This window comes from Scomber scombrus, chromosome 5 (genome assembly GCF_963691925.1).
Source record: "Scomber scombrus chromosome 5, fScoSco1.1, whole genome shotgun sequence".
Taxonomy (NCBI): Eukaryota; Metazoa; Chordata; class Actinopteri; order Scombriformes; family Scombridae; genus Scomber; species Scomber scombrus.
The window spans coordinates 17,574,187-17,593,142 of NC_084974.1; the positions used below are offsets into that span (position 1 = coordinate 17,574,187).

Here is an 18,956-nt window from a genome sequence, read left to right on the forward strand (position 1 = left end):
TTGTCATTGGTGAAAAATAAAAATATATTTTGCCGTTTTAAAAAAAACAACAACCATAGTTTTATTTAAAATGTTGGACCATATATGAGTTTAAAGCTGCTGTTATTCTGTATTTTTCTTATTGTCAGAAAAAATCACTTGATAAACCAAAACCCACAATGAATGAAAACTAACCACAAATATTTTCTGTGGCCCAAAGCCTCCTCATTATCTATGCCATAGAGCTCTATTATAAGAATAATGAAAAACACAGTGAGCCGCTGCTGTTGCACTGATTGACCTGTTCCTTCATTACCATGAATGTGGGCACTGTAGTTTATTTTCTTTCAGTCCCACTTCCACTATCCTGCTGCTGTAAATGATCACCAAATAACCACTAAATTATGTATTCATCCACTGCTGAAAATAGTCCCCAAAAAAGCACTATTTACTCCTGTTTGTATAACGTTAGTAAATAACGACAGTGCCCAGCTGTTATAGGAAATTACTTTTTAAATGAAACTATATTTGTGACCTGAATCATTTGGCTTGGAGCTGAGAACCACTGAGAGATGCACAGGTGACGGACAAACATTATTTTTTTGGTCTTTCTTGGGGTTTGTATTCATGTATACCTGTGTGATGGATCTGACGGTTTCATTTGATTTTGTGAACAAACTTGTATGAATGCAAGAACCAGTTTTCACCGGTCTGTTCAGTTAACATTCACGTGTCAGAGCTAGTTGCAGCCAGGTAATGAGACCGCAGTGCACGTCTGGATCACCAAATTAATAATTCATACTTCAGTACTTCAAAACCCCCATCACAAGAAAAATTACTTTCTCGATTGGAGTTCTCCTGATTTTTTCAATTTTTCTTTTATTTGTCAGGCTGTTTGTGAAGAAATAAACAGAGGACATCCTCCTCTCCACAGGCCATTAGAGATCAAAAGCCTCCTTTCAGTCCTATACTGGTTTGAACAAGCAGTCTTTTTATGATGCTGAACATATACCTTAAGCTGCTATTCGTGATCAAAGTGAATACATTTAGTGATATGCAGAATTGCTCTTGACTACTATGCAAGTCAAAAAGCATTCAAGAGTTCATCGCTATACTGAAGAGCAGCAGATTGACAGCCCCATATGGCCTCATTGCTTAGGTAATGTTGTACTTTGGGAGAATTTAAAGCCTCACAAAGCAACCCAATAATCACAAAAACAGCCCTGAACATGCACATTGAACTACATTCTTATAGACAGCACTATTCAAACCATATTAACATCATGTTCTGTGCCGCTAGTCAGTTTCTTCCTACCACACTTGTCAGACTAGATTTAACAATTTGTAAGTAGACGGTATCTAACCAAAACTGGTAACAAGAAGTCAGCCTGTGCCATCTGGGTATTTTTTGATAATCTGATGTTTTAAGGAAGTGTTGGTAAACCATTTTGAAAGTGTGTGTGTACTGGAAAAGCCTGAAGCAGTACGCTGAGTCTGTGTCAATAGGCTAAGTGTTCTCTCTAAGCAGCAGAGAGTGGGCTGTGTAGAGTTTGGCTGCGACTGCCCGAGTGTTGGAAATAGAAAAAAGCAAACGAAATTCGGCCGGTCAAATCATTCTTGACGGAGGGTTTTAAAATATATTAAGGTTAATAAGATTTTGGCAAAGGGCTAGACATAAAAAATTAAGACTTTTATGACTGCGGACACCTAGTGAAGACACACTATTCAAAATATTATGAAAATATACTGAAGAATTTGGCCTGTTTCTCTTGCTGTGTAATAATTAAATATATATATATGTCAATTTCATATTGTGGCTTTTCAAAAAGTAATTTCTTAATAAAGATAGAGTTTACACTGTAATTCTGACTGACGTCACAGTGTTTCCAAAATGAACAGAAGTCTAATTTATAATTTTAATTGTTTGCTATAGCAAGACAACATGTATAAAAGATTCACATTTAGTCAGTTTTCAGGGCACAAATAGTTTTGGCAAGAAAAATAGAAACCAGAAGCTAAATTAAGTTATTTGAAATGTCAAGTGAATAAAATTAAGGGGAAAAGAGTATAAGTGAACGAATTCAACGATTCAATGATATTCTATCATGAGGATCAAATTGGGGTGGAAATACTGTCTGTTTCATGATGTTTAATAAATGTGAGGTTTGGAATTACTGAGCAAATCTTATTTTCTCATTTAGGAACAATGAAATGAAGCAACCCCTGAAAAAAAAACTTGTTGAACATCAGCAGAGCTAGAATATGTAGTTTAAAAAGTAGTGATATTGAGAGTAGACAGTGTGTTTAGCATGGATAAGACTCCAAATTTAATGTGCATTACACCATGTTCAGATTGGACTTCTCAAACACGCATTATTATGCATTAAACATAGATTTTCAGTCAAACAAAATTCACCCTCTCCAAGTCAGGCACATTTTTTTTTTTGCAATCACTTAGAACTGCTGATGAGACACACCACACTTTGCTCTACTCCCACTGTTCGCTTGTTTGGCTGTCCCGGCCAATTTTGAAGCCTGGGCAAAGTCTCAATCTCCTCCTACCTAAGCAGATTTTGTGTTAGTTCGGATGAATAATAGTTACAGATAGGAGCAGACAGAAATACTTCTCCCGTAGTGAGAAATGGTCAGCAGCACATTTCCACATTGGAAACTATCAGTAATGAGGGAATGGACAACGGTTGAAAAATGTATGCATCACAAATTGACAGCTGACATTAAACCCTGACATTTTCTTACTGGGAAAAAAAAAATTCAGGCTATGTGAAAGGCTGAACCATACAGTACAGAGAATAGCTTGGTTAAAGGTGGTGAGGAAAAGGAAGGGCTGACCTCGTTCTTAAGACTCAATCCTCTGTCACTGTGGATGCAAATAGGAGATTCAAGAGGATTGAATTTCCACTGTGACTTATCTCTCTGGTCCACATTTTATCTCTTGGTTGTCCACACAGCTCAGTTTCATCACAGCCTCTGTTAAGTAGCTATAACCAAGGGAAAATGCCGGTTTCTCTACCATCAGACAAATACCCCTCATCCACTCTGATCATACCTTTTTCCTGTTGTTGCGTCTTTTTGAGCTGTCATTTAAGAAAAACAGAATCTTAAATGCACACAGGCTTTCTGCTAATAATCATTATTAGTGCATCCTCACTAACTGAGCTTTGTTTCCCCCTAGTGGGATGCAAAAGCTTTTACACCCTTGTTAGTGATAGCTGGCTGCATTTGAATCCATTTATCATGTCCCTTGTCGTTCCATACCCCACTCTGCTCCATGGTCATCATTGTGCAGCTTTCACAGGAGCGCACGCCTTATAAATAGTGCTCAGGAATGAAATATTCATCATCTCAACTCGTATGTCCCCTCCTGCAGTGGACACATACTACTACTGCTGCTGCTCCTGAAGCGCAAGAAGAAAACGCCACTGGTGACACATGATACAGTTAACCCACACAAAAAAATTTAATACCCTTCGTGAGGGGATAAATGGTCCAAACTTTGACATACTAAATAGGGGAGAGGTGTGATGACACAGGTTTTTAATGTAAAAACTTGCAGCCAACACCCAAATGCTTTGTAAAAAGTCATGTGACATATGACTTACTTACTTACATAGTTAGTACACATACACCAATGTTTTATTATACTTATATATGTCTTTTTTGTTTGTTGTCTTTTTATCTAGACCAGCCAGATACAGTACCGATTAATATACAGTCACATCTGGAACAATATTTAACATCATACAGTCCGACCGTCAAAGAGGAATCCGCAGTTTTTCCAGGTCCATCCTCTCTATACTAACATTAGAAATTATTATTATTGTATAGACTGGTGGTGATACTTGTCCTCGTATCTCGTGTCTTCTGTGCAAAAGTTTTTTTGAAAGAACCCAAAACATGATTGACATAACAGGATACCTGGCTTTTCACTTTACAGTTATGATGAAGTTTTGTTGTTTTTTTTTTCTCTCTTTTTAAAATTTTTAACAATTAAAGATAAACAGTCACATCCAAACGCCACACCCCCCCTTGGCATGTCACAGAGACAGAACAAAATTTAAAAATCCAAAAGAAATGCTCCCCATTTCAGGGTGGGAGGCAATGATGGAGAGGAAGGTTTATGAATTCAGTGAGCAGCATCCTCCATTCGTACATTTTTTTTAGAATAAGGCACTGCTGCATAAAGAAAGGACATGGCCAACAAACCTCTCTGGGAGTATGATGGGGAGGCAGGATGAACGGAGACTGTGTTCTTCTCCAGCAACTCACAGAAAGTTTGCATTGTGTAAGTACATGTGCTTGTTTTTATCGTTTGCTGTATGCAGGGTAAAGTGTGTGCTTGTGTCATATGGCATGTAGACATATTGTGTTTTTACATGTATGTTTGTGTGTGGCTTTCCTCAGACTGTGCTCTCAAGCATCCACTCAGTGCTGCTGAATGTAACTCTCCTGTTGGCGAGCGGTGATGACTCCACGTTGAGCTGGTTGGTGGACTTGTGCCACCTCGTCCTCGCTCTGCGTGGGTAACTATGACTCTGAAATATGGAGTAATCCCCTCCGTCAAAAGAGAATCTGTGCCTAGTTCGTGCCAGCTCATTAGGGAGTAATCCCATGTTGGCCAGGGCACTTTTCTTGTCCTTGAGCCTCGGAGCCTCATTGGTGCCAGCGTTCGGGCCTATGAGACACAGGGACATGGTGGAGCCTGTCAGGCTACTGTCCGTCTGCGTGTCCTCAGATGGGGGGCCGGAGCACTGTGCATCCAGGCTGGTTCTTCTCTTCATCTTGTCTACAGTCAGAGGAGGCAGCTCCACCTCCAGGATGGCAGTGGTGGCAGCTGGATCCTCCTTCTTCTCATTGTCCACCCTCAGCACCAGCGCCATGCACTCTTTGGGCGCCTCGGGCTCACGCTGGCCCTCATCAGAAGGCTGCTTGGAGGTGGAACGCTGCAGCCGCTGCTGGCTGCCATTGGTCTGGGAGTGCATGCTGGAGCTGACCTTGGTTTTGCTGTCCTCTGGGCTGCTGTAGGCCTTGTAGCGAATCATCAGGATGATGATGAACACCAGCACTGAAGCAACAATTATACCACCAATAATGATGATCATAGTGCCTCCCAGGAACTGACTGTGCATGAAGCGGCACTGGCTGACCTCACTGGCTGTGTGGAACTGCACGCAGCCAACCACACGTGTGGCTGTTAATGATGTGATGCCATCGTCGTAAACCGCCAGCACACAAAGGTCATACTCTCGCCCTGCGGCCAGATCATTGATTAAGAAGTTTTTGCTGGTAGAAGGGATCATTCTGCAGAGAAAATAAAAAGAGAATTAATCATCAGAACTACAACGCCTACATTTACTGATTTGCATAAAGTATATTAAATCACACAAAAGTTAAATATCACCAATTCTGGTAGATAAACATAAAAGGCACAACACTTAATTAAAAATGTACTTGGGAGAGAATATGTTATATTATAAAACAGCAGTGAAAAATGGTGCCAGTGGGTTTGTGTATGAAATGACAGTGAAATGTAAACCACAAGGTGATAAACAAGGCAGATGAGGCTCACTGTCTAAAGAATATGCCACAACAGCTGCAGGCCCGGGACAGCTGACACATGATGTGGAGACAGTTTCGATGTGTGAATACCTAAGGTCAAATTTTGCCGCCAACTGAAAGATTACACGACTAAATACGAAAGAGAAAAGCATTGTCTTCAGGTCAACATTGGCGTTAATATAATTAGAAGCGTGTTCCTTTTCCCTAAAGGCAGACTTTGATGGTTATCATTTGTAGGTAATAATGTACCTCCTAAAGACAAAACAACACTCGGCTCCATGCCTAAACTGGATGAGAAAATTATACAGGAGAGCGACTCATTATATCTGATAAAAACCTGAAAAAAAAAAAAAAGAAAGTCGACCACTATTATTAACTCGCTCCATGAATACATGAATCCTGAAATACTTTCCAGCATCATAGATTCAGTTCATGTGTGTCACACACTGAATATGAAATACATCAATTCTGTTCTCATATTTAAAAGAGTATTTTAATATGGCCTTCAAATGATAGTTTTTGCTTTACTATTTTGAGAAGAGTGAGCAAATTTTGCATTGCCATTAAGTTTCTATTAATTTAGCCTTTTTTAAATTGGCAACTGCAACCTAACTTATGCAGTAAATTGCAATCTATTATAGAAAACCATGTGCTTGCATTTTTTTGAAAGTAACTAGATACATTTACTCAAGTGCTATACATAAGTACAACCTTAAGGTGCCTTGCTTGAGCATTTTCATGATATGCTTCTATACTATACTATATCTACTTCACTACATTTCGGGTGGAATAGGTTTTTTTTTTTTTAACTTTTTCACATTAAGACCTGACATACAAAATGATCAGCATATAAAATATGATGCATTGTTATAGATAAAACTAGCAAAAAGTATGTAAAGCAGTTAAAATTAGCCTCACCTCAAGCAACTACAACATTGAAGTAATGCCTACGTGTTTAATTACATTTTGATGCTAAAATGTCTGTACATTTTAGACGAAAAATTATGAATACAAAACTATCATTTTAATGGCGCATGTGTGTTTGTGTGTATTTCAGACCTAGGACCAGTTAATTAAGGATGGCTTGTGACAAAAACTGCTTCCTCAATTGAGAAAAAGCTGATTTTTGGGTCAGTCATTAAGATTAGAGTTAGGGCAAGTCTCCAGGAAATGAATGTAAGTCTAAGTAATGCCCCCAAAGTGACCATGGTCTGAGTTTTGTGGTATTGAGTTTTGTGCGTGTGCGTGTGTGTGTGTGTGTGTGTGTGTGTGTGTGTGCGTGTATGTGTGTGTGTGGTATTGATCTGAATACTTCTCCCACCACTGTAGCCAAGCCTGTCATTAAACCACCACATTTAATCACACTCTGTGTTGCAACCAATTCATTTAGACACTTGCTACTGATACAAACAGTTACATGTAGTGAAATAGTTGGCCCTTGTTATTGTTTATTGTCTTAATGATACGGAAAAAGCCTCTTAGTCTTTCAGGGTGCTGGGGTCCAAAATCCACTCAGCAATTTGCAAAAATCTACTCAGAGGCTGTTGAAGACTGTACATTTTCTGCCTATTAGAAAACATTTTAATTTATGGAAAAATATTCCTCCTCAGTTTATTTCACAGACTACGCTATAGGGTTTCTGCTTATTTTGAGATATACTTGATCATTCTGCATCTTTGGGATCAGTCAAGCCACCATAATGGACCGTTGTGTCATTCAGCAGATGGTAACTCCAGATGTCTCACCTTTCCTCCTGTCCCTGCTCTAGCGCCCTCTTCCCCTCCCTACTCCCCTCCATCCACCCCTTCTACCATGGCTTACCTGTACACCAAAGTGTCATCTGCTGTGCTGTTGTACTGAATCTGGTACATCCTGATGCCGGGGATATGACGCTCAGATGGCCAACGGATCACAGCGGAGGAAGAGGTCAGCTCATTGACCATCACCCTTCTGTCCTGCTTGTCGTAGCCCTTGGTGTCATTGCCAGATTTGGAAGAGGTGGTGATGTCTGAGAGTCCGGGGTCCTCACGCATGTGGCCTGTGTTGTTAACAAACAGTGGTAGGGGGATCATGTTGATCTCAACAGCAGCTGTGGCAATGCCTGCGGCATTGGATGCCACACAATTAAAAGCCCCGCTGTCCTTCAGAGTGGTGATGAGAATATCAAGAGTGCCATTATCATACAGTATAGTGCGAGAATTATTATGCACCAGCTTGCCGTCTGGTGACCGCCAGTGAATGTCTGGGTCTGGATCACCCACAGCTTTGCATTTAAGAGTCACCCCCTGCCCTTCCATCACATACGGCTTACTAACAAGATGCTTGGTGATCAGTGGGGGCTCACAGATAAACTCCTCCTCTTGGATGGACCAAAAGTATTTGTCCATTAGGTGCTCTGGTGAGGCGCAGGTCTCCAGATCATCTTCTCTGGTCAGCCTGCGCAGCCACAGCAGCTCACAGTTGCAGTGAAGCGGGTTTCCACCAAAGCTCACAGCCAGAGTGGAGGAGGTGGAGCCTTTGGCGTCAGACAGGACCTGAGCGTGCTGGAACAGGCTGTCCGGTGGCAACTTCTGCAGCCTGTTGGAGGTCATGTCGAGACGGACCAGCTTGGTTAGCAGCGTGAAGGTCCCTGCTCCGATGTGGTCAATTAGGTTGTGGTCCAGTGTGAGCGTGTTAATATTGGTCATTCTGGCTATGGCTTCCCAAGGCAGGCCACGCAGGTTGTTATTGGAAAGATCCAAGTCCTCGATGGTGGAAACAAATTCATCAAAGGAGGTGTGGGCCACTTGGTGGATCTGGTTGTTTCCAAGGATGAGGTGCCGCAGGTTGATCAGGCCTTTAAAGTGGTCGCTCTTTATGGCACTGAGGCGGTTTCCATCCATGTGGAGTGCCCGCAGAGATCTTAGGCCAACAAAGGCATGAGGGGTAATCTGGCTAATAGTGTTGCGGGACAGGGTGAGGTGGACCAAACTAGTCATGTTGAAAAAGTCTTTCCTACGGATGATGGTTATGAAGTTGTCAGTGAGCCGCAGCTCGACGGTCTTGCGGTCAATGCTGGGGGGCACAAACAACAGGCCAGTCTTAGCACAGAGAAGAGTCAGGGTGGGGGAGAGGTGCTGGCAGATGCAGCGGCCGGGACAGCTGTATCCCTTCACCAGAACTGCACACAGCAGCACGCACAGAACCAGCCGGTCCATTGTTGATCAATTTCCAGGTCCTGTGTATGAGACAGACAAAGGGAAATAAGAGTGATGTGGAGTAAAGAAATACAGATCTTTGAGTTAATAAATAGCATCATACCCTTTATGAGACCCTGCTGCAAAAATCCAGAGTCTGACCGAGTTTGCTGAGACTGCCAGCAAGGTATCAATCACAAAATGAAATGGAGCTTTTCTGAAATAATGGCACATGGGATGATGAAAGGCTGCACCAACATTGTCAGAAACCCGTGTATCTGTACCCTTTTAATGGAAATAACAATGTTTTTTGTGCCACCAGGGTGCATCACCACTGAACCATAAAATTATTTGAATGATCACAGGACACTTTACCTATATTAGCTAACTTTGGCATATACAATTCCATCATGTAACACGGTTTGTGTGTTTTTCTTGCTCTAAATTCCATGTCAGGGAGGAGAATTAAAGGTAGAAAAGGGCGCTTGTCAGCACTGCTCACGGATTTTTTATGACCTTTTCATGCTCTTTGCTCTCCCTATGCTTCCGAGATGTACTGGCAAAATTAGACAGAAACCTGTCATGTAAATCACGGCAACAAAAAGTAAAGGTGAAACGGTGGAAATAGGGCTTGTTTTCAAGTCCATCCAATGGAGGCATTATTGGATGATTTTTGAGGATGTTCTGATTCTCTGATTCCCATTTAGAAGTATTGATTTCAGTCTTGGAGAGAACACGCCTGTGGTGACAGGAGTAAAAAGTGATCCTTGGCTGTAATAACCATTAAAGACCCCAGTGGAACACAAAAGTTGATGTGCTGATGCCATTTTGCCAGTGCGTTTACCCTCTTTTGCATCCCATGTTGATTGCTATTGCCTTAAGCTTCACTGTTGATGAGAGTGCCAGTTAACGTTGGGATGACAACTGACTTTGCTTTTCTAGGTTTAGAGAATGGCATAAGGTCTGCTACAACCCGCCAACCCATCCAACCCCACAGGCTGAAAATTTTGATCCCTGTCAGATCCAATATGTCAATTAACAGCAATGTTTTTAAGGGCTTTTTTAAGGTCCAGCATAATTATTTTGATTCACTCACTAAACACAGTGTCTGTTTTTCACCGTTTTTGATGCTTTATCCAATTTGTCATGACTAATTTTAGCACCTATTTATCTACTTTCCACCATGATGAGGTGGTGTTGACGTCCTTAACACCAGCGATTTTGTATCCCTATTGTGCCCAAAGGAAAAGCATCAAATGCTCGCAGAACCGATAGCCCTAAATTTGATTTGATTTAAAAAGCCTTTGGTGAAATTTATGGAATATTTTAAATGCCACATGTCAAGCTCCTTTTCTCCATCTCTCAGACTTTACCTTATGTATATTCTCTTTGGTGTGCACTCCGACTCACCCATGTCTTGGTCTGAACACATTTCATTTTAGGTTATTATGAATGTTCAAGATAGTGCGAAAGTGAGAAATTGTGACTGTGTTGCTGTCATTTTACATCAAATTGTGTTAGTTTTTCCAGCCAGTGAAGAAAACTCTCAGTTGCTTTTCTGTTTCGCTCACTTGCACTATCCCTGATGCACACACACATACATACACACACACACACATACTGCTGGCTTGCTACTATCTGACAGACAACAGGGTACCTCGTTAACTATGAAATACTGCTGTCCAATCAGAGCTCTCATTAAAATCTGGGTTTGTATAATGTCTTTTTCTGAGGGAAGTAGAACAACTTGAAGCACAAGCTCCCATCAATGGATTTGCAAGGGGTGCTGCTCGAATTTATTCAACACTGGCAGTTGCATTACTTACTACATTATACTACGTTTCATTAGACCAGAATGTGTTTGAGAAAGACACCAGACCCCCACCTGGTTTAGGTTTACACTTCGTCTATCTTGTTCTAATTCTGCAGGCTTAAATATAACCACCAACTGTGAGGAAGAACCGCTGTAACTATTTGAAAGTCCATTTCCATTATCTATTTAAAGAATATGCAAGCAAGATACAAAAACATGCACATAGTTATTTTCTGTGTTTAGTCATACTGAGGTTAAACCATTTCCTTGTGCAAAAACACACACTAGGTGGAACATTTCCAACCCCCTTGAGAGAATTTATTTATTTAGCAAAGCTCTTATACTGTTGGCAGCACAGCGTGCCTGCCTTGTCAAAATTAATTCCCCAAATTTCCTTTTTTAAGAAGCTGAGAGAGTTATAGCATTAAAGCAAGCCACAGAAGCGTAGATCATACTTGTTAAATAACAATGTTCATGTTAAATAGAGCCCTATAAAACACACACAGAGAGAGAGAGAGAGAGAGAGAGAGAGAGAGAGAGAGAGAGAGAGAGAGAGAGAGAGAGAGAGAGAGAGAGAGAGAGAGAGAGAGAGAGAGAGAGAGAGAGAGAGAGAGAGAGAGAGAGAGAGAGAGAGAGAGAGAGAAAGAGTTAATACAAAACTGCTGCCCGTGTTTGTTAAATTTCAATAGTGACCTTGCTTGATTGTGTTATTATTCAGATGGTAACTAGACCACAAAGCTCATGGTTTCTCAGAGGACCATCTGTGCCAGAGCATTTCCTGCCACACCGACGAGGATACTCTATTGATCTTTCAGTATCTCTGGGAGGGGGAAAACTTTGTTGCCACGGCAACTCTGGTGTAGAATGTAGGTCTTTTGAATTGCATTAAGATGATGTTGAGCCGCCTGAACAGCGAGGCTTCAGTCTTAATGGGTGCTAAGAAGGTAAAAAGGGACGTGAACAGATGTATGAATGGCCAAGGAAATTAAAAGAAAAGGGCAGCTCCGCCTCACATTTCTATTTCTGTTTAATGGCTTGATATTAGTGCCGGACATCAAATCGATATGTAGACAACAGGAGAGATCACAAGGTGAGCTGGAGTTTATGTTTATTTTTGTGTCCATTCATGCAGGAGCATCAGCTTTCGCAGAGGATTAATAAGACACATTTAATTTAAAATAAGAATGTATTCACATTCAGACATTTTATAAATCTAATTAAGCTCAAATCTAAAGGAAACTGCACATTTAGCAACACCTATGCCTGCAATGATTCACATACTGACACATTTTATGTATGCATGAGCATACAAATATGCACATACTGTATGTACAAATATACCTCTGTAAATATGGTGTCAAAGATCAGTTGACAAAGACTGTTGAGTTTGATAACTTGGAGTGCAGTGCAGTAAACTTTATTTATAAACTCCACTTAAAGTTTCTCAATATTTACTTGAGAATATGGCAAAGTGAGCATGATAACTCATTTTCATCAAAATGTGAGGATTTATGCCCCTTAGCCACGCTTGAGTGAACCAGACATTCAACATTATGCTCAAGTTTTCTAAATTTTGATCTTTTCCACTCCTTAAAATCTACGGAGCTTTCACCGATATCTGTTGTCTTCAGCTAAAAAGGCTGAACTAATACAAGTTTGAATGTTACAAAAACCGACCTGCAGAAAACAACATTAATATATTATTTATATACCTCTATATCTGAGGTTTATTTGGATATTTGTATTTATTTGGATCTCAACAACTATTGAATGGATTGACATGAGAATTTGCATAGATATTCATGATTCCCACTGGATGAAATGTACAGACTTTGGAGATGCCCTGGCTTTTCCTGAAACTAGTTAAGCAGTGGAGCTCCTGCATCCTGCATCCTCCTGCACCTTCTTTAGGTAGAAAGGTGAGATACATTTTCATTCTACAGTATATTGTTTAATAATGTTTATATAGTTGAGTTGTGACCTGCCTCCACTTTGGAGTGATTCTTGTTATTGACAGCTATGCATTTTGATTCATGCCTTCTGAGGCACAGTGTGACTTGTGTATAGCTCTTACCAAGTGTGTTAAAGTTTGCTTTCTCTGCTTACAGGGATAGTGTAGATTCTTGTGTCTGAGGGTGGATAACAAGGGGCCAGTGGGAGCTGTCCTTTAACTGACTATCCCACAGTGCGCATTTAGTGCTTGTAGGAATTGTTTATCTTGAATACAAGTTGTTTCTGCTACACATCTGGCTGTGTGGTGATTGTCGACTTTCCTTTGACACCAGAAGACACCGGATGAACAAAGGTGTCGTTGGCGTGACTCCGGAGGTTCCTGCACCAAAGGTTTATAATACTACTTTATAAAGCAGATACTAATCCATCAAAAAAAAGGTTCCTGACTACAGATATGATTATTCAATATTACATCTCATTAAACATAAGAGAATGCACTCATCATATTTTCATAAAAGCATAATTCTGCACAAGGCATGTGATGTGTGCACATTACAACACTCAGCCACCCACACATTAACACAGGAAAATACGGGAAGAGACAAAATATATCTACACATGCATGTATATACACGTAAGGATACTGTATACACACAAACATACTGAACAAAGAAGGCGGTGAGCGCCCAAGAGAAAATAAATTAACATTATTTGCATGTTTTTCAGCTTGGTTGTCTGGCTCAGATAGACGATGTACTTTGTGCTCTGAAACATAAGAACAAAAAAACACGAGTTTGTTCCTGACTGCTTCTCATGAATGTTCTTATGGTCAAATATGTGAAACAGTGCTGCACACATATTAGCTCCACATATGGAGGACACCGGAGAAGATAATTGCTTAAACAATCAGCTGCTCACTTATAAATGACTTAAAGTCAGAGCTGAGAGAATTTTATAAATAATGTGACAGGAATCAAATGAAAGCTATTTCCGACAGTGTAACATCTTCCCGCTGCTGCATCCTTGCATGTGGCATCTTGTTTTAACATCATACAGAAGAAAGCAGCTGCAAGGTGACAATGCATTTTCGCAATTTTAGAGACAGTTAAATCCATGAAATCGGCACTCAATCTTCTTTAAAGAGCCTGTTTGCTTTTCTACCTGCTCATTAACACCCACATGTTTAACACTGTTGGAAATTTTAATTAGTGCATCTATGAATTCCCCAGGATATTTGTCAAATTAAATAACCAGAGAGAAGTACAGGCATTACAAATTGTACAATTATTCAAGACAAGTCAGAATATTTCGCAACTCACAGGAATGTCGCAAGAGGCAGTTTCATGAAAAAAAAACCAAGCTCATAGTGTCTCTTTAATAATCGTCCTCTGTGAGAATAATTATGAGTTTTGACTACCATCATTAAGCTGTACAGGAATGTGCCATTATCTGACAGTTTATATTCACTCAGACTGAAATATGGTTTCCTTGATGTGATCTTGAGATGAGATGAGTGGCTTTAAAGTGTAGCTTTCCTCTGATGATCTTTCTGTGGTTTGTTGTCATGAGAACCATCCTTGGCGTTATGAAATCTTACTTGAGATTAAAGTACAGCAGAAATCATCAACGAGTCCATCAATAAATACGTTGATCGACAGAAATTCTTTTGATAACACATTCATCGTTTTAGTGCTGCTTTTACTGCTTTTATTTTTCTAACTGTATGTGAAAGTTCATTCAGTATCTGGGATTTAGACAAGCAATTTGAAGATATCATCTTGGGTTTTAGGAACTTGTGATGACATTTTTCACAATTTTATGACATTTCATAGATTTAAAAAAGTAATCAAAAATACACAAAAGTAATCAAAAATCATATTTTTTGTCCATTTTGATGCAGAAGAGAGAGGTTGACAGGTTGACATATCATCCTCTTATGAAATTGTCATCTGACTGTTTACACATACAGCACATACAAATCAACATTAGCAATCAATTGGATTTGTACTTCTGGGTATCTGATGAATGTAAAGTATGATATTCACCCTCCTGTCAGCTCTTTTAGATCAACTCCTGAAAAAAATTGGCTTTTTAGTTATGATTTTCTGTATGTCATTTGGTGCCAAGCAGGTAGTGTACAATAGCTTTATCAGAGCTTCTTTCTCTGATGAGACAGTAAAGTTGGCTGGTTAACCAAATAGAATTTGATGGGGTGCTTTGGAGCCCTTTTGCCACCATTTCTGATGCATGTGCAAAGATTCATGAGCACCACTCAATGCTTGGGCCCTAAAAAAGAGCTGCAAGGAGCTCCAACATTCCTGAGGGAAATATTATACTATGTTCACTTTACTGTATCATGTACTACTATGTTTACCAGCTAGTTGGTAACTTTGTCTTTTTGATGTTTGATGATGAGCAGGTAGCGTATAGTGGGTTTATTAGAGCCTCTTTTTTTCTTCTTTTTGCTGAAAACAGCTGCATGTTGTGGCCAAAAACTCAAAATAATGGAAAGAATTGAAACAGTGATGTTGTGGTCCAGAAAACCATAACAATGAATTAAAAGATAACAAAACTGAGAGGGTTGCATAGTCAAGATGGTTATTCTTTTTGGGTTCATTATTATGAACAAACCCTTATTTACAGTATACATAGCCTTGTTAACTGTTAATATGAAAATATTGATCTAATCAGCTTTAACTGACAATGAAAATAATGATTAGATGCAGCTGGAGAGTGAAGTACTATTAGTTTAATTTGTCAGAGTTGAAGCTCAGTCCTATTTTGAATGTGACACTGACAACAGTCACTGATAAGATACAAACATAGCTGCAGTCTGTCCTTGCCTCAGAAAAACATCTGCCCGGAGCTGCTGCATTGTAAGGATATTTTCTGGCCATGACTTTGTCAGAAAACCGTACACGCCAATTAGACAGTGCAGGCAGTGGACTGCTACCTGCCCTTGTGTCACTCTTGTCAGGATGCGGGCATAATTATTGACAGTTCGAGTTCATTGGAGTCAGCTCTGTCTCTATCAGTGGACGCCTAATACAAGACTCCACAGCCCAAGGGACTTCTGGTCACATCTAATCAAGGGGGTGGGTGGTGTCATCGTAAACAGGAGGAGCATTTGCATATTATAATTATGTCAGCATGCAAAGACAGTTCTCTCAATTACATCCCATTTAAAACTTTCAATAGAAGAACCGAGAAGCACAAACTATTACAGCTCCATAAACTTTAATTGTAACAGCTTCCCCTAAACAAGATAAAGAGCATTAGGAACTTCGGTCATGTATGTCACTTGTTGTTTGTTGAGGTGATTGATTGTTATCCTTTAACTGCTTCCTGTTCTTTTTAATTTGAATAACTGCTCCCACAGATAAATTCAACCCTGAAAAGCTGCTACTAAAGGTACAAATTACTGCAATGTGAGAAAATGTGTGTTAAAAATAAGCCTTATAACCTAAAAAGCTTTAAAATAACCTAAAAATAAACATCTACTATGAAAAAGCAACAACCTAAAAACAGCTGAATTAGTAAATCATTATCTCTGGCTGTTTTCTAAGAGTGTGTCCTCAAAGTTTACCTGCTAAATGATGATTACTTAATTGATAATTACTCAACCATGTCACACATAAAGATAAAATTACATGGGAGGGACTGGAAGACATACTTGTGATTAATGTTAGTTTCACCACATATACTACTCTGACAACAGACATATAGTTTTTAGAGAAGAAAATCTTGGAAGTCTGGCAAAATATGCCTGTTATGTTCTTGATTACTCAATAATTGCTACCTCTATAAAATTTCAGAAAATGGTGAAAAATGCCCATCATAATTCCCCAGAGTCTAAATTGCTTAATCGCTAGTCCACAACCAGAAAATATTTAGTATTCTATCATACAAGATGAGACTAAAACGATGAATGAATTGCCAAAATTGTTGCTGATTATTTTCTGACTGATTAATCACCTAATTGTTTCATTCCTACGTCATCACCCACATTATTATTAATTAAGAAAAGTCTTTACAACAGCTCCCTAAACATGTCAGACCATTCAAATAATCATAGGGTAATCTCGGTTTTCTGTACAGTAATCACATACAATGAGGGCTTCTCCATGTCAAGTGATTGCTTCTAGCTTTTTAAGTCTTACAGAGACATGTACTACATTTCTACACAGAATGCTAGTTATATTCACTGAATTGTTTGCTGAAATAGTCTCACTAATCACAAGGACCATATGATTTTTGTTCCAGTCAATCCACTTTATCCACAAATCCACAAAAAAAAAAAAAAAAGACATGGACTTCTTTCCGTCTGTTAGCCGTCATGATGAATAGAATAAATATTTCAAGGATCTGCCCTCTGATTTAAAATGGCCACTTGCCTAGTTTAGATTTGCTGTTTGCCTTTTTTACACTATGTACTGAAGACACCGACACAATTACGGCAAAGATGAACTAAGTAATGTGGTAAGTCAAATGGTATGAATAAAAAGCTCACATGAGACAAAATGATATCCTAATGAATGCACCAAAATATATTTTTGTTATGATGACTCCAAAATAATGTATCTTTATGCAAGGGTACCTTCTGAATTTGTCAGGGTTTCTTTTTTTTTTTTTTTTGCGGCAATATTAGGAAGTAGCATGTCCTGACATCAACAAATAACTTGACAATACACAGTGTGGCTGTTACTCTTTTCTCCATGTAGCACTTTCACTGACACCCTCCTAAAGATTGCTGAAGTACAGTCGACATATCTGTCAAAAAGGACAGAAAAAAAGGACAGACAAACAAGCCATGATAAAAGCATTAGCTTCTAGCAAACAATACGAGGACAGACAGTGATTCTGAATGACACCCAGTTTGTAGGATTTCTATTTCTAAGCTTCATTATTTTAAAATCCTACAAGGGTCAGTCACAAGACATGGTAATTTTCAAAGTGTAGCAGCATGACTGTCTGTTCTATGTTATTTTCTGGATGTGTTCCCATGTCGTGATAGTTTTTTTTTCATAGATGCATGCCTGCTTGTTCTCTGCATTCATCATTTTGTCCACTGACTTGCTGCTTTATTCGTGGTCCAAGCTGAGTGGTGTGAAGTATAGATGAAGAAAACTGAATACTGAAAGTTGCTCAATGGTGCAAGAAGACAAAAAAGTTTGACGTCCACATCTGTGGGGCCTATAGAGCAACTGTGACAACTAGTGACTTCTCATGGAAGTCACTAGCTGTCACAGTTGCTCTATAGGCCCCACAGATGTGGACGTCAAACTTTCATCTCATGGGGGTCATCTCATGGGGTTTGTGACATTAAAAAAATGTATTTGCTGATTTGCAAACGTCTCTTTCAAAATGTAAGTCTATGGGTCTAAGTGCTTTTGGCCCCAATGGCATCATGTGATGTTGCAATTACATGATTTGGTCGCTATGTTAAATTGGTTCCAAAGCCCGGCATGTGAAGGTCCTATTACACTGAAAGGAATTCTTCTTCAAAAAAGAATTCAAGTTCAAGCCCCACATTAGGTTTCACCTAAATGTACACAATTTGGTAGGCAGATGAAACATCTCCAGACTTAGAAAAGGAGTCCTAGTCTAGCCCACGAACAAGAAGTCAGCCATGTAGAATTTGCTGTGTAATTTTTGTTGGGTTTTTTCCATTTGTTGGTGTAGGTGTTGTACTTTAACGAACAAGACAATTTATCTTATATTATATTTGCAATTGTAACCCAGATTATTTTCTGTAGTTTCAGTTACAGATTTCCCTAAATGCCACTTATGCAGATAATCGGTAAACCCTGTAAATTACTGATGTTCCCTGAATGCATCACAGGCAGGTTGTCAGCTAGACGACTGCGTGCAGAGAAATATCCCGTCTTCCCTCAATGCTGCAGCATACGCGACGCAGACGTGGTTTTCTTTGTTGAAAAAGAGTGAAATAAGTATTTTAAAAATAAGATTTAGATAAGTTAAAACCGAACTGGTGTATCGCCAGAGAGGAAGAAAACTACTGCAAGCTGCAGGGTTGCTGTGGAAAGAGGAGCACATGAGATGCTACAGCGGGTGTTCTCTTCTAATCACCCGAGTATCCTGGCTGGTTTTATTGAGGGGTGATTCTATCTGGACATCGTGGAGCTGCTTCGTCTTCTGGTCCAGATCGCCAACGCTGTCGTGGATGCCTTCATCTTGTCAGGACGCTGACAAGTGTAGGTTGTGCCAGTCCAAGGGACGGTAGGGATAAAAATCAAAGGAACTCAAACTGAGGAGGATTTTTTCTATTTTATTTTGATACTTTTTTCCACTGAGATCTCAGGTCATTTTTGTTCTTGAAGCCAAGAGAGACTGAAAATTAAAGGAAAACTAAAACTGACATTTAAACTAATAACTGGAACATAAGTGTATTTTGGTCCACTTGTGGATACATTTAATTTGTGTATGGAGCACTGATA

General features: G+C 39.5%; 1 protein-coding gene across 1 annotated transcript; it reads right to left on the reverse strand.

Annotated features, from left to right (window-relative positions):
- Positions 1 to 4,397: 4,397 nt before the first annotated feature.
- lrfn1 (leucine rich repeat and fibronectin type III domain containing 1) lies at positions 4,398 to 8,753 on the reverse strand. The gene is made up of 2 exons (XM_062419317.1): positions 7,378 to 8,753; positions 4,398 to 5,298 (listed from the first exon to the last, which is right to left on the reverse strand). The coding sequence occupies exons 1-2, from the start codon at positions 8,751 to 8,753 to the stop codon at positions 4,398 to 4,400; spliced, it is 2,277 nt and encodes a 758-aa protein (XP_062275301.1).
- Between the last annotated feature and the right edge of the window lie 10,203 nt (positions 8,754 to 18,956).